The sequence below is a fragment of the Leptodactylus fuscus genome, chromosome 7 (assembly GCF_031893055.1).
Source record: "Leptodactylus fuscus isolate aLepFus1 chromosome 7, aLepFus1.hap2, whole genome shotgun sequence".
Taxonomy (NCBI): Eukaryota; Metazoa; Chordata; class Amphibia; order Anura; family Leptodactylidae; genus Leptodactylus; species Leptodactylus fuscus.
In genome coordinates this window covers 100,250,232-100,262,365 of record NC_134271.1, presented here as the reverse complement: position 1 = coordinate 100,262,365, position 12,134 = coordinate 100,250,232, and the positions used below count along the sequence as shown (strand labels likewise).

Here is a 12,134-nt window from a genome sequence, read left to right as displayed (position 1 = left end):
ATGCATCTGCCTTCATGTCACTACTAACATATATTTCTCTTCTTCAGACCTATAATCAAAGTCAATGTAATAAGAGAAGTATCTACAAAGCCATCATGGGAAATAACACAGATTTGCACCTCCACGAACAAAGCCCTCGCATGGTTCCTGATGGGATCAATCCAGTGGTGCACAAAATGTTCATCACACAAGGAACCTACGACGTGAAAGATGGAGCCGCCTCCAAGGACAGACGTTCTAGTGTGACCCATCGTAAATCATCAGTGTTCTTCAATGCAGAAGGTGTGTGAAATGCAACCCTGGTAATGATGGATTATCTCTCTGGATAAGGCAAGGATTACTAGATTAGACACCCAGCACGATTCATTGAGGCTTCATGGTACATATACTGTTCATCTAAAGTGCAGTTTACTGAATCCACATTTATTAGGCTGGGGTGTGATTTGGGGGTCATAGTTAATTTCCACTGACTCAACCCATTAAAGATGCACAAAAAAACCAAACCTAGGTCTTTGCACTAGGCATAGGGTGTGAGTTGGGAATAGACAATTTCTGTCTATTAATCCCTGGGCATTCACCCACCAAACTAGGTTTAACTTGGAGTTTGTTTTGTAGTGTTCCTTACAGTGACATTAAACCCTGAAACTAAGGGGAAAAAAATATAGTTAATTGGTAGCTATATCTGCAGATACATCTGCTAAGCTATTGGTCCGAACTGTTCAATAGTAATGTTACAGGCATACAGTAGTCAGACACTGCTTCCTGACACTCTGCAGTGCCATTATTGGATACTGAGCACCTAGAAGCATGAGCATGTTATCACAGGAAGTTTGGTAGGGGTGGAGGCGGAGGTGGTGGGGCCAAGCTACTCACTATATTAACTATTTACTCACTATAATGCTGTGAAGTAGTGTCATTGTGTGTAATGAAAACCATGCAATTACAAGATCAGAATTACACCAGGGAACAGCGGAGATTACATGTTTTTTTATCAATTTTGTGCAAATCATCCAGATTCCTGAACGGTAAACCTAGCTAGCTGTGTCATAACTTAGAAAGGGGTTTATGAAAGTTGATGTTAATTCAGCATTCTGCATTTACTGCACTAATTGGTGCTGGGACACTGTAAAGCTTTACTGAGACCCCTTTAAGGAACGATTACAGAACAAAGGGTTACATAGGTATATTTAGTACTCAGCACTTCCTATTCTAGCAGTACCTTGTATAGGTTTCCTGGGACCCTGAAAGGCAAATCTTACACGGCATGACACAATTACAGAGTAAGGATGAATGTTTATTTAGGTAGGTTTTACTTGAGTGGTCTGTATTACAGCTTACCATGGCATATAACCAGCTTTTCCTGAAAAGCTTATCTGGCAAGAGATTGAACAATTACGTAGTCAGGAGAGCAACTTATTTGAGGGATTTATAAGGCTGCCATAGACAAGAATACACTGTTTTTCTAATTTATTTTTCATGCTCTGTAATTATGATATAAGAGATATGAGGTGTCAGATAGGAATATATACACACAGGGTGTCCGGAAAGTAAGTACGCAAAATAAAAGTGTGGACTTTAGCCGGTATATGATGCCCTTTTTTTTTTTTTTTAAATTAATGAACATGTGACTGGAAATGCACCGTTGTGACACTGCAGGTAGACCGAGATGTTGGATTCCTATCCCTCACTGCGCCATGTGAAAGGAGAAATGAAAAAGAGAAAGCGCTTTTATGGGAAATCTGTTTAATCACCGTTACTTATTTACAAGAATTGCTCGAAGTGCTGGCCGCCTGCCTCGATGCAAGCAGTGCAACGCCGGGAGATGGATTGACGCACCAGACTCCTGACATGGCCCTCACCGCGACGAATGCAGCCTGGATGCGGTTCACGAGCGCTTCGCAGGTTGGCACAGGCGTTGCGTGCACAACGGACTTGACATGTTCCCACAAGAAAAAAAATCTTCTTAGTTTCTTGTTTCACATAGTGCAGCGAGAGATAGGAAACCGTCATGTCGGTCTACCTGCAGCGTCACAACGGTGCATTTCCGGGCACATGTTCATTAATAAAAAAACGCTTCATATAACGGCTAAAGTCCCCTTTTTGATTTTGTGTACTTACTTTCCGGACATCGCGTGTATGTATGTATGTATATATATATATATATGTGTATGTGTATATATATATATATATATATATATATATATATATATATATATATATATATATATACTGTATATATGCAATTGATAATTAAAATCTTTTCATGGTCTAATTGTGTGTTACTTAGAAACACACTTGTATATCCTAAATGCTATTACACAAATCCTTAGACTCCATGAAAGAAGACTGGCTACTGACAAATGCAGAGTTTGAGACCTGGGACAGATTGTATCGTTTAAAGGAATCTGATGGAATCACAGATGTCACTTTACCCAAGACTCACTTTGAGCTGTTCAGAGATGCTGACCCCATGGTTGTAAGTAGCATATGTTGTCGTTTTATATGGACTGCAGTTGACATATCTTGTATATAGAGAATTTTATTTAAAGGGCTTAAAGTTTTTGGAAAGCCCCTTTTAGTTAGAAGTAATATGATGATATGTCATTTATATATAGGATGGGCTCCCAGGAATCATATGTAATATATGGAATGGGAAAGTGTTAAAGGTGTTCACCTCTAATAAAGATGTTCATCCAGACTATACACAGATATATATATATATATATATATATATATATATATATATATATATATATATATATATATATATACACACACACACACCTCTTAGGACTGGGAAATTAATCAAAATTGAAGACTGGCTCAATTAATCATGAACTTGCTCACTTTGATTATTCCATTAAAGGGGTTGTCCCGTCACAAGGATCCTATCTATAATGCTTGTAAATGTGAATGTAAGACTTTTCCTAAATACATTGCTTCAGCAAAACTGCTTTGTTTGGCCACTATCTTACTTTATTCATTTTTTTTGTGGCCACAGCCCTGACCTAGCTGCTCCTGAGTCAAGTGATGTGTCTGCCTGCTCTCAGGGGGGAGGGAGGAGGGGCTAAGTGCACGTGAGCGAGCCTGGAGGGGGGGGGGGGGGTAAGTTTACCCTTTGGGGGACAGGTGAAGCCAGCAACATCGCTATGCTTCTGCCCTGCATGAAGCCAGCAGTGGCAGAAGCGATGCTGCTATTCCGTGGGGGGTGGAGGAGCGGAATAACAGCATCGCTTCTGCCGCTGCTGTCTTCATGCAGGACAGAAGCATAGCGATGTTGCTGGCTTCACCTGTGCCGGCATCTAACTCCCCGGCATCCGCTGTAATAGGCGGATGCTGGGGACTGTTAGACGCCGGCACAGGCACATCGCTATGCTTCTGCCCTGCATGAAGACAGCAGCGGCAGAAGCGATGCTGTTCTGCTCGGGTCACATATGCAAAGCCAAGCGGCGAGATGCCGCCGGCTCTGCGTGCAAGCTCATAAACCTGTCTAGCCTTCACAATGCTAATACAGACCCGCAGGGTGTCGGGTCTGTATTTGCATTGTGAAGGGTAGACTGGTGTATGAGCGCGCACGCAGGGCCAGCGGCATCTCGCCGCTTGGCTTTGCATATGTGACCCTGCCCACCAATGACGAGACAAAGCCGGAAGACAGAAGATTTTAGAGGAACGAAGATGGGTAAGTATGTGACGTGGGAGTACCCCTTTAATTTTACATCCATGCTCTTGTCACATTGTCATTGGCTAAAGAATATGTCACTAACTGTACACTATCCAGTCAGGATCGCTAATTTGTCTTTCATTGTGGTCCATTTGAAAGAGGACCAAGGGCTGGGCCCACAGGTTCAGCAGGTACACGATGCCACACAGACACACGCAGTGTTTTAACTCCCAGAACAAAGTTTACTGAATAAGTCACAGAATAGAGATCTGGGAAAATATGCAACAAGGTATAAACAGAGAAGAAATACAAACTAATATGGAACAGAATATTGCAGCAAACTAACACTATACTCCTAGTTCCCACAGTTACTTAACAGGTAACAGATAGAGATGAGCGAGTACTGTTCGGATCAGCCGATCCGAACAGCACGCTCGCATAGAAATGAATGGACGTAGCCGGCACGCGGGGGGTTAAGCGGCCGGCCGCCGTCAAAGCGGAAGTACCAGGTGCATCCATTCATTTCTATGGAGCGTGCTGTTCGGATAGGCTGATCCGAACAGTGCTCGCTCATCTCTAGTAACAGATACAAGTCCTTTAAGAACATGGTTCTACCGGGTTGGTCCCTCATTGGGGTGCACCCTAAGTATTGCACACTACTATTTGTAATCCACAGGGAAATGGTGTCTTCATTTACAAGTAGTTATATCCTATGCTCCAGCTCTCCACTTAACAGACAGGCCAATTTCTCAGATCATAAGGTGTCAGCGTAAGAGTCCCTTATATATCCCCACGTGGAACATGTGGATGTGGCCAAGCCGTACCTACAAGTCCTTGAGGCCTTTCTCTCATATGGTCTCCTTTACCTTCTGAGCTTCAGAGGTTTCCAGACTCGTTCCCAAAAGTAACACCACAAACACTGTGTCTCCAGACTCAGTCCACAGCCAGCACAACACAGGCTGCCATCCAGCACAGTTCAGGTCTCCACTCCCCTCAGCACATCTCCTCCTGCTGCAGCACAGTACCCTTCTCCACACAGAACTCTTTTCCTGTTTCCTGGTAAGGGATGATGCAATTGCCTATCTCCAGTGCAAGGCATCAAAACTGCAATCCCAGCACACTGCCAGGCTTGTAGGAGTCCAAAATGTCCCAGTAATTTCCTCTAATCAGACTTTGCATCCAAGAACAATATTTACATTCACAATAAATTAATTCATTATGGGCATTTATCAATTGGCTGCCACCTACTGACCAAAGTTAGTTACTGACTGTTTACTACATCACACCCTTACACATTCATGACTTTGTGATCCTGGAAAGCGAGATCCTGGAAAGTTAATAATTTTTGCACATATGTAATTTAAAAATTTGGAACGTTTTAAAGATTGTTTTCAACCTTCTTAGTGGTGACAGTCTGTTGTATGGATAGGTTGGCACTATATACGACCATGAATGAAGGAACTTTCTATGGTCTGGTACTTGTCAGAAACCCAGCCATGATTTCCTTATTGTGGTATATGTTCTCTAACTTGTAATGTCCCTGCCTCTTTGCAGTTTGGGTGAAGCAAGATAACAACACTTTTCTGAACTAGACAAACACTTGTCTGAAGTAATACTAATATTTTTTTTGTCCTCACTATATGTCTATCAGGCATCATGTTGTTGAACTTCTGGACTTTATTTTGTGCTCACTTCTTTCCTGGGTTATTACAGTGCTAGGCAAAGACTGGATGAACTATTTTGTCTCCTTGTAAAATGTATTTTAAGCCTATCCATTTGGCTGCTGCATCTACATTGTGTTGGTGGCTCAGACCCACAGTGTAGGAATATCACCTTCTCCTTGGCCTGCCCATACACCAAGCCACATGGTATATACAATTGGATTAATATAATGAGCTAACTTTACCAGGTAAATTAACATCTTTTACTCCTATGTGTGGTCTAGGAAGTTGTGCCAGAAAAGGTCCGCAAACTAACTCTGTCCGAATGGAGCTTGTGGCAGAATCGTCCTTTTCCGACATGCTCTGTTGATCACTCTCATCGGTGTAAGAATTTCATTGCTGTTATGGAATTGATAGAGCAGATGAGATTGGAGGAGGTAAGCACTATTGTAACCAGATCATTGTAGCATTAGGCGAAAACACATCTCATTGTTTGCCATTTACAATGTTTTTAGGGTTTCTGTTAGGTTATGGTTGTCTGGTTGTCGGCCTGGTATTTGCATGCTGAGTGAACTCCATACTTCAGGCCCTGGTCTTTGTGCACCCAACCCTCGTACACTGCCCATAACAATGAAAGGGATTGCCTAAATTGGACAACTTTCTTTAAGAATACAGACAGCTGATACTAAAGCCCACTGTAATCTGTTAATATTTCTGGGGAAAGATCCGGTCGCCCTTCCCTATATTATGTTAACATGCCTTTATAGCAAGAACCATGTTCCTGAAAAGTATGTTTTATTGGGAACATGTAATATTTTGACGACCATAACTTCTGGTATGAAAACCCAATTGAGGTTTAATGTACTCTTAATAAATTATTTGCACAGAAATTATTGAAAATTTCTGTAAGATATAACTTTACTCCTTGTAGGTTCTTAATATGTCTTGTTAATTATAATGCTGTTAAAGGCGTCACTGTGCTTGTCTATCTGCAGCTTCTTGACACACACGGAGTGGGGTCAGGCTTTTTTCTTACACTCCTAATAGATTAATGTGTTTTGTACTCTTGTGTCCGTAGAGTAAGTGCAGAATTGAGTTATTACTAGAGTGTTTTCTAGCTGTCGTATTCACACTTTACAAAATAGAAGCTTATAGGAATTGGTTTTATCTCTGTACATTTTTTTAAATGTAATTGAGGTACTCTATACTCTTCTTTTGTTCCACCATTTTTCAGAATGGCTGTAAGTATGACGAAGAAATGAAGGCTTTCTTGCAGAGGGAGGATATCCAGCCATTACGTAAGGGTACTAAAGATAATAAAGGTTGCTCAACCAATAATCCCAAGGCCAAGAAAAAGTTACCAGTCATCAAAAATGCAAAGATTTTTAAGAACTCTGCTTTGTTCTCTTCGGTTGAGCCTGATGAAGATTTTAGGTCAATACCCAAGACTTCTAAGCGTGTAGGAGTGGACTCTGTTGAGCTTCTCAATGCACATTCAGAGGTTGAGGTTTCAGAGGTGGAGGAAGCCAACACCTTAGAGGTTGATCTTGATTATGATATGGCCAATGACATGGAAATTGAAGAATATGAAGACTCTTCCAAGAATGTTACAAATGTGGGAGGTGTTTTAGCAATTAATTGCCAAAGGACAGTGTTAAAATCGCCACCTAAGACGGAATATGATTATAATAGTCATGGTGATGACTCTACTTCTCGAACTAATTTTTTCTATATTCCTCCTACTCCTGATTCTCAAGATATTCCTGTGGAGTTTGCCAATAGCTGTCTTTATGAAGTAAAGCAAATGCTACTACGTGTAAAGAAATTTCTAACATGCTCGCCACCTCCCGTGACTGAACTCAATTCCTTGACCACTGTAGAAATTTCTCCAGGATATTTAAGAGCCGGTATACCTTCTGTGCCATTACATCTACAAAAATATCAAAATTACTTGAGTCAACCTGATTGTTCAGAAGATGAACCAGGCCCTAAAAAAGTTAGTGAAGAAATGCCACGTGAACAGATAGTTTCTGTATTTACACATCAACCACAAGACAAAGGAGATAATGTAGAGACGAATGACACCAAAGGTGTGGTAGGCGAAGAACCACTACATGATCTTGTATGGGATAATATTTTTGACTGTGATGGAGAAGAAACCTACTTAAAAAATGCTGACCCATTTCCAACATCCAGCCACCCCATAGATGAGGAATACACTGAAAGTAACATTGACAAATCTGACACTCCTGCAAAGAGAGATACTTGTATCAATATGCCAGAGAAAGCTGAAAATGATGCTATAAGCATTGAAAATATGTTTATTTCACACAATTCCGGTCTCATCCCAGACCAAAATAGTAGTAAGAGTAATGATACTGACATTGATGTCCCAAGGACTCCTAGTCCTTCCCAGTCTGATAAAGCAGAGTATCCACCTGGGTTAAGAAAACCGGAAATAAATTCCTTCCCAGATGACCTTAATGAAAGCTTTGACTTGTTTGAAGATGACGAATTTGCAGAAATTGACCAGCTTGCTTCAAGCAAGGCTGGTACAACGGACAAGTCAGGTAATGGAGGAACCACGGTAAACTTCAATATGTTTGACCCATCTTTGCTATCTGAGGAACAAGAACCAGACGAACAAAATTGTTCAAGCTCCATGGAGAATCCAAAACTCGAAGATGATGTTGATTTTAATGGTTCACAAGAATTGTTTTCTGTCAATTTTGACCTTGGTTTTTCCATTGAAGATAATTCTTCAGAAGTTGAAGGAGGAGGACAGTCAGAGAATGATTGTGAAGCCGACCACCACTTCAAGGCCCCCACCTCTCCCAAAAGTATTGTTGCTGGAGGCATCATGTCAACTCCTCTAACTTCAGGAATGAAAAATTCTACCTATGGAACCTTGTCTGATAGACAAATTTCTGTACTCTCTCCCTTACACCCACTTATAGAGAAGTTTTCCCAGACCCCTGAAAATTTACATTGTGTCTCATCGCTTCAAAAATTGCCCATTGAAAATATTGATAATACTAAAACTTCTTTTAATACTTCTGCAAATTATAATTTATGTACACCTACTAAGAAGAATGGACTGAGAGAAGAAACTACCCCCATTGCTATTAAGTCAGGAGGAAAACAACTGGAAACCCGAGCAGATAATTCTATAACTATTGGTATGTTCCAGTTTATTGACTACACATGTTTATAACACCCCATCCAGTCCTTAGTGTCATCTTCCTTCTACCTCTGCTGTGCTGCCCGATGCCTCTTAATACTGTACCGCAGAGATGCTAGTGACCTAACTATAGGCACCCCAAATAAAATTGCATTAGACGGTGCCCCAAAGATGATAATGCAACATGTATAATACCATCCAAAATAATTGTGAACATCGGTGCTGTTGAGTTAGTCTGGGCAAGTATTGAATATATCGTAACTAAAGTCTGAAAAAAGTTACCGACTGACTCCAGATAAGCACATATTTGCATAGCCTTTAGAAAGGCTAGTTCATACCTACCTTTTGTAGATTTTGAATAAGTCCATTTTTATTGATATGTTAATCTGCCCATTTGTAGGCTGCAGACCTGAAGGGGTCAGTGAGATTGGGCAGTGGGCACGGGACCAATGGATCCTGAACTCCTCTGCGATTTTCCACTTAATCTCTGTCCTGACGATATGGATGATGTTTAAAGTGGTGCTTAGCCCGTATCCTGCATGGACTACTACAGGACTCATCAATAATTGATCTGACGATAGTGATTGACGGGTGGCCATTCCCTTATTCTAAAACATAGAGAAGATCTACAGTCTTCAATGCCAGAATATTACATGGTAAAGACTATGATCAATTAGTTTAGCACCCTTAATGTGCGCAGACCTTTCCTGAACTTGGTAAAACTCCAAACAAATGAATAAAAATGTTCTCTGGAGGCCAGTGCCATATTACACACATGCTTCACTTTGCTCCACTCATTTTACACTATATAAAAAGTTTTAACCATCCCTTCCATTTTGTACATACAGCTCTTTGCTGACATACATAGTTACAAGCGAAGTAAAACAAAAAGAAAAATTGTCAAGTGATAGGAAATTAAATCCTGCACATTGTCCATATTATAAATTTTTAAAGAATTTAGTTTTTTAATTGTAATTATTTTGCTCTTATTTTAAGAAACTTTTTTTCCTCCTCTTATATAAGTCAACACATCACCCCCCCCATATGAGCCTTCTTAAGTTCCCTGTAGAAATGATGACATCCCAGGGTGGTTGTTTTGTTTCTCTAGCGGCAGGACACTGAACACTACGGGTTGGATTCTGCTTTTTAATTGCTGTCGCTCTCTGTGTTTTTGCCTTTTCATTTCTTGCCTTATTATTTTGTTCTGGGATTTCTGCCGTCTCTCAACAGGCAGCAGCCCAGAGAGTGAAGATGATGTTGTCTTTAGACGGAAAAGAAAATTGACCAGTGCCGATGTCCTCAAGTCCCCGGAGGTGAGCGGGCTAAAACGTTTCACGATAAAGTGTGAATCAAAGTGCTGAGATGCGACTCCACCATTTAACAATACGCCGATTCTGGTTTTCATTTGTTTGTTTTCAATTTTGTTTTGCAGACTCCAAGCAGCGAGTGTGATTTTGACTCCCCAATGCCCGTGGTTAAGAAGCGCCGCCATGTCCCTAACACAGTAAGTCTACTTCTCAAGAAATTATACACACTATAAAATAAATTGGTGCGGGCAACCATGTAATAATCCAGAATACTTCATACACTGGCCACGAGCAGGTTCCATTAATGTCAAATTACAGCCGATTACAGCTCTGAGCATAGAAAGTCCTACATATGCACACTATCTAGCTTTAAAAAGATTTGCTGGGACATGCATATCCTTAGGGTAGGTTATCTATTTGTGATTATTGGAGCTTCAACACCTGGGACCCCCACAGATCAGCTGTTTGAAGAGATTGTGGCACTCACAAGTGCCGTGGCCTCTCCCTGTTCCTTCGGTCATATGGTACAGCAGTTGTTGAATCCCATTTAAGTGAATGGGGCTGAACTGCAATATCTAGCACTGCCCTTGTGCAATGGATGGCGCTGTGCTTGGCATTCAGTGATTAGGTCCTAGTTCTCACTCAAATACTGAAGGCACTCAGCCAGCTGATCTGTGGGGATCTTGGGTGTTTGACCCCCACCAATCACATGTTAATGAGCTATCCTATGAATAGGCTATCACTATGTGAGTCCTGGAAAACCCCTAGAATGGGACCTGAATGTTGCTTAATTTTTAAAGGATTTCTCTATCTCTCATATTTAGGGGATAAGATGTGGGTCCCATCTCTGCGTCACTTTCTTTGGTTTGAGAAGGTGCGTTACAGCCATGATTGGACAGTTGGCTGTTTTGCTTATTCACTTTGATGGGAGTTCCAAGAATAACCAAGCAGGCAAGGTCTGATATTCTGTGAACTCCTATATAGGTGAATAGGGAAACCTGCATATGTGCAGCCATCCCTCCACTCACTGCAGTGGTGAGACGGGTTGATTGGGAGACCCCGTTTCCCTTCTTGAGGAAAGATTGCTCCTTTTGAAGTATTTTTAATTTCTGGATATCATAGAAAATTGAGCAAGATAGACAGACATGGATGTCCTTGTATATAGAAACATGGCATGTTTTGGAAGCCATAGTCTCCAAGGTCTTGATAGGACAATTGCTTATAGAATCTTTAAGACTGCCCAAAATAACATGTTATACCTACCACACATCTATTCTTGTGTCTTGACCTGTATATGTACTGCACATCTATCCTTGTCTTTCATCCTGGGTATCTACCCCATATCTTTCCCTTTTCCCTTAACCTGTATGTATATGTCACATATATCCTTTTATAATAATATAATAAAAATTTTATTTATATAGCGCCAACATATTCCGCAGCACTGTACAATTTGTAGGGTTCAAATACAGACAGAAAGATACATTACAAAGAAAGTCATTTCACACACTGGGACTGAGGGCCCTGCTTGCAAGAGCTTACAATCTGTGAGGTAGAGTGGGTGACACAAGAGGTAGCAGGGGCGGCATTGCTTATAAAGAGGTCAGACACTTTTGTAATAGAGGTAACTGTCATTACAGAAACTTAAAACTTTGAGCCATCACTAGTGGTGTCCTTTAACATGTGGATGGAGCTTGGACCTATAAAGTTGGCATGAGATGGCATCATATGTGGGGAAATGTGGGAGCGGGGACAGAGGAGGGTTAAATTTTGGGGATTCTAATTATAGTATGGAAGGGTTTACATTAGAAATTGTGATAGGCCTTTCTGAAAAGATGTGTCTTTAGTTTGCGTTTGAAACTGTAGAATTTGGGAGTTAATCTGATTGTCCGGGGTAGAGCATTTCAGAGAAGTGGTGCAGCTCGGGAGAAGTCTTGTATACGAGTATGGGAAGTTCTGATAATAGAGGATGTAAGTGTTAGGTCATTGAGTGAGCGGAGAACACGGGTTGGGCGGTAGACAGAGATGAGGGAAGAAATTTATCCTTGTCTCTCAACGTGTGAATCTTCCCCATAATTTATTGTCACTGCCTCTCAACCTGTGTATCTACCCTACAGCTATCCTTGTCTCTCGCTCTCTGTATATACCCCGCATATATCCTTGTCTCCATATATCTTCCCCACATCTCTTGTTCCATATATCCTTCTCTCACATACTCTGCATCTACCGCACATCTCTCCTTGTGTCTGGGCATGTAAATCTATCTATATAAACTGATCTCCTCTCCGAACTTGAAGTCTCTGACCATCTGCATATGCTAGGTT

General features: G+C 41.1%; 1 protein-coding gene across 1 annotated transcript in view; it reads left to right on the top strand.

Moving 5' to 3' along the window:
- FANCM (FA complementation group M) overlaps positions 1 to 12,134 on the top strand; it is an 84,483-nt gene that overhangs the window by 55,561 nt on the left and 16,788 nt on the right. Inside the window, exons 11-16 of the mRNA XM_075282626.1 lie at positions 48 to 282; positions 2,331 to 2,476; positions 5,607 to 5,759; positions 6,557 to 8,501; positions 9,734 to 9,816; positions 9,936 to 10,007. Coding sequence (XP_075138727.1) covers positions 48 to 282; positions 2,331 to 2,476; positions 5,607 to 5,759; positions 6,557 to 8,501; positions 9,734 to 9,816; positions 9,936 to 10,007 — 2,634 coding nt within the window. The remainder of the gene's footprint in view (positions 1 to 47; positions 283 to 2,330; positions 2,477 to 5,606; positions 5,760 to 6,556; positions 8,502 to 9,733; positions 9,817 to 9,935; positions 10,008 to 12,134) is intronic.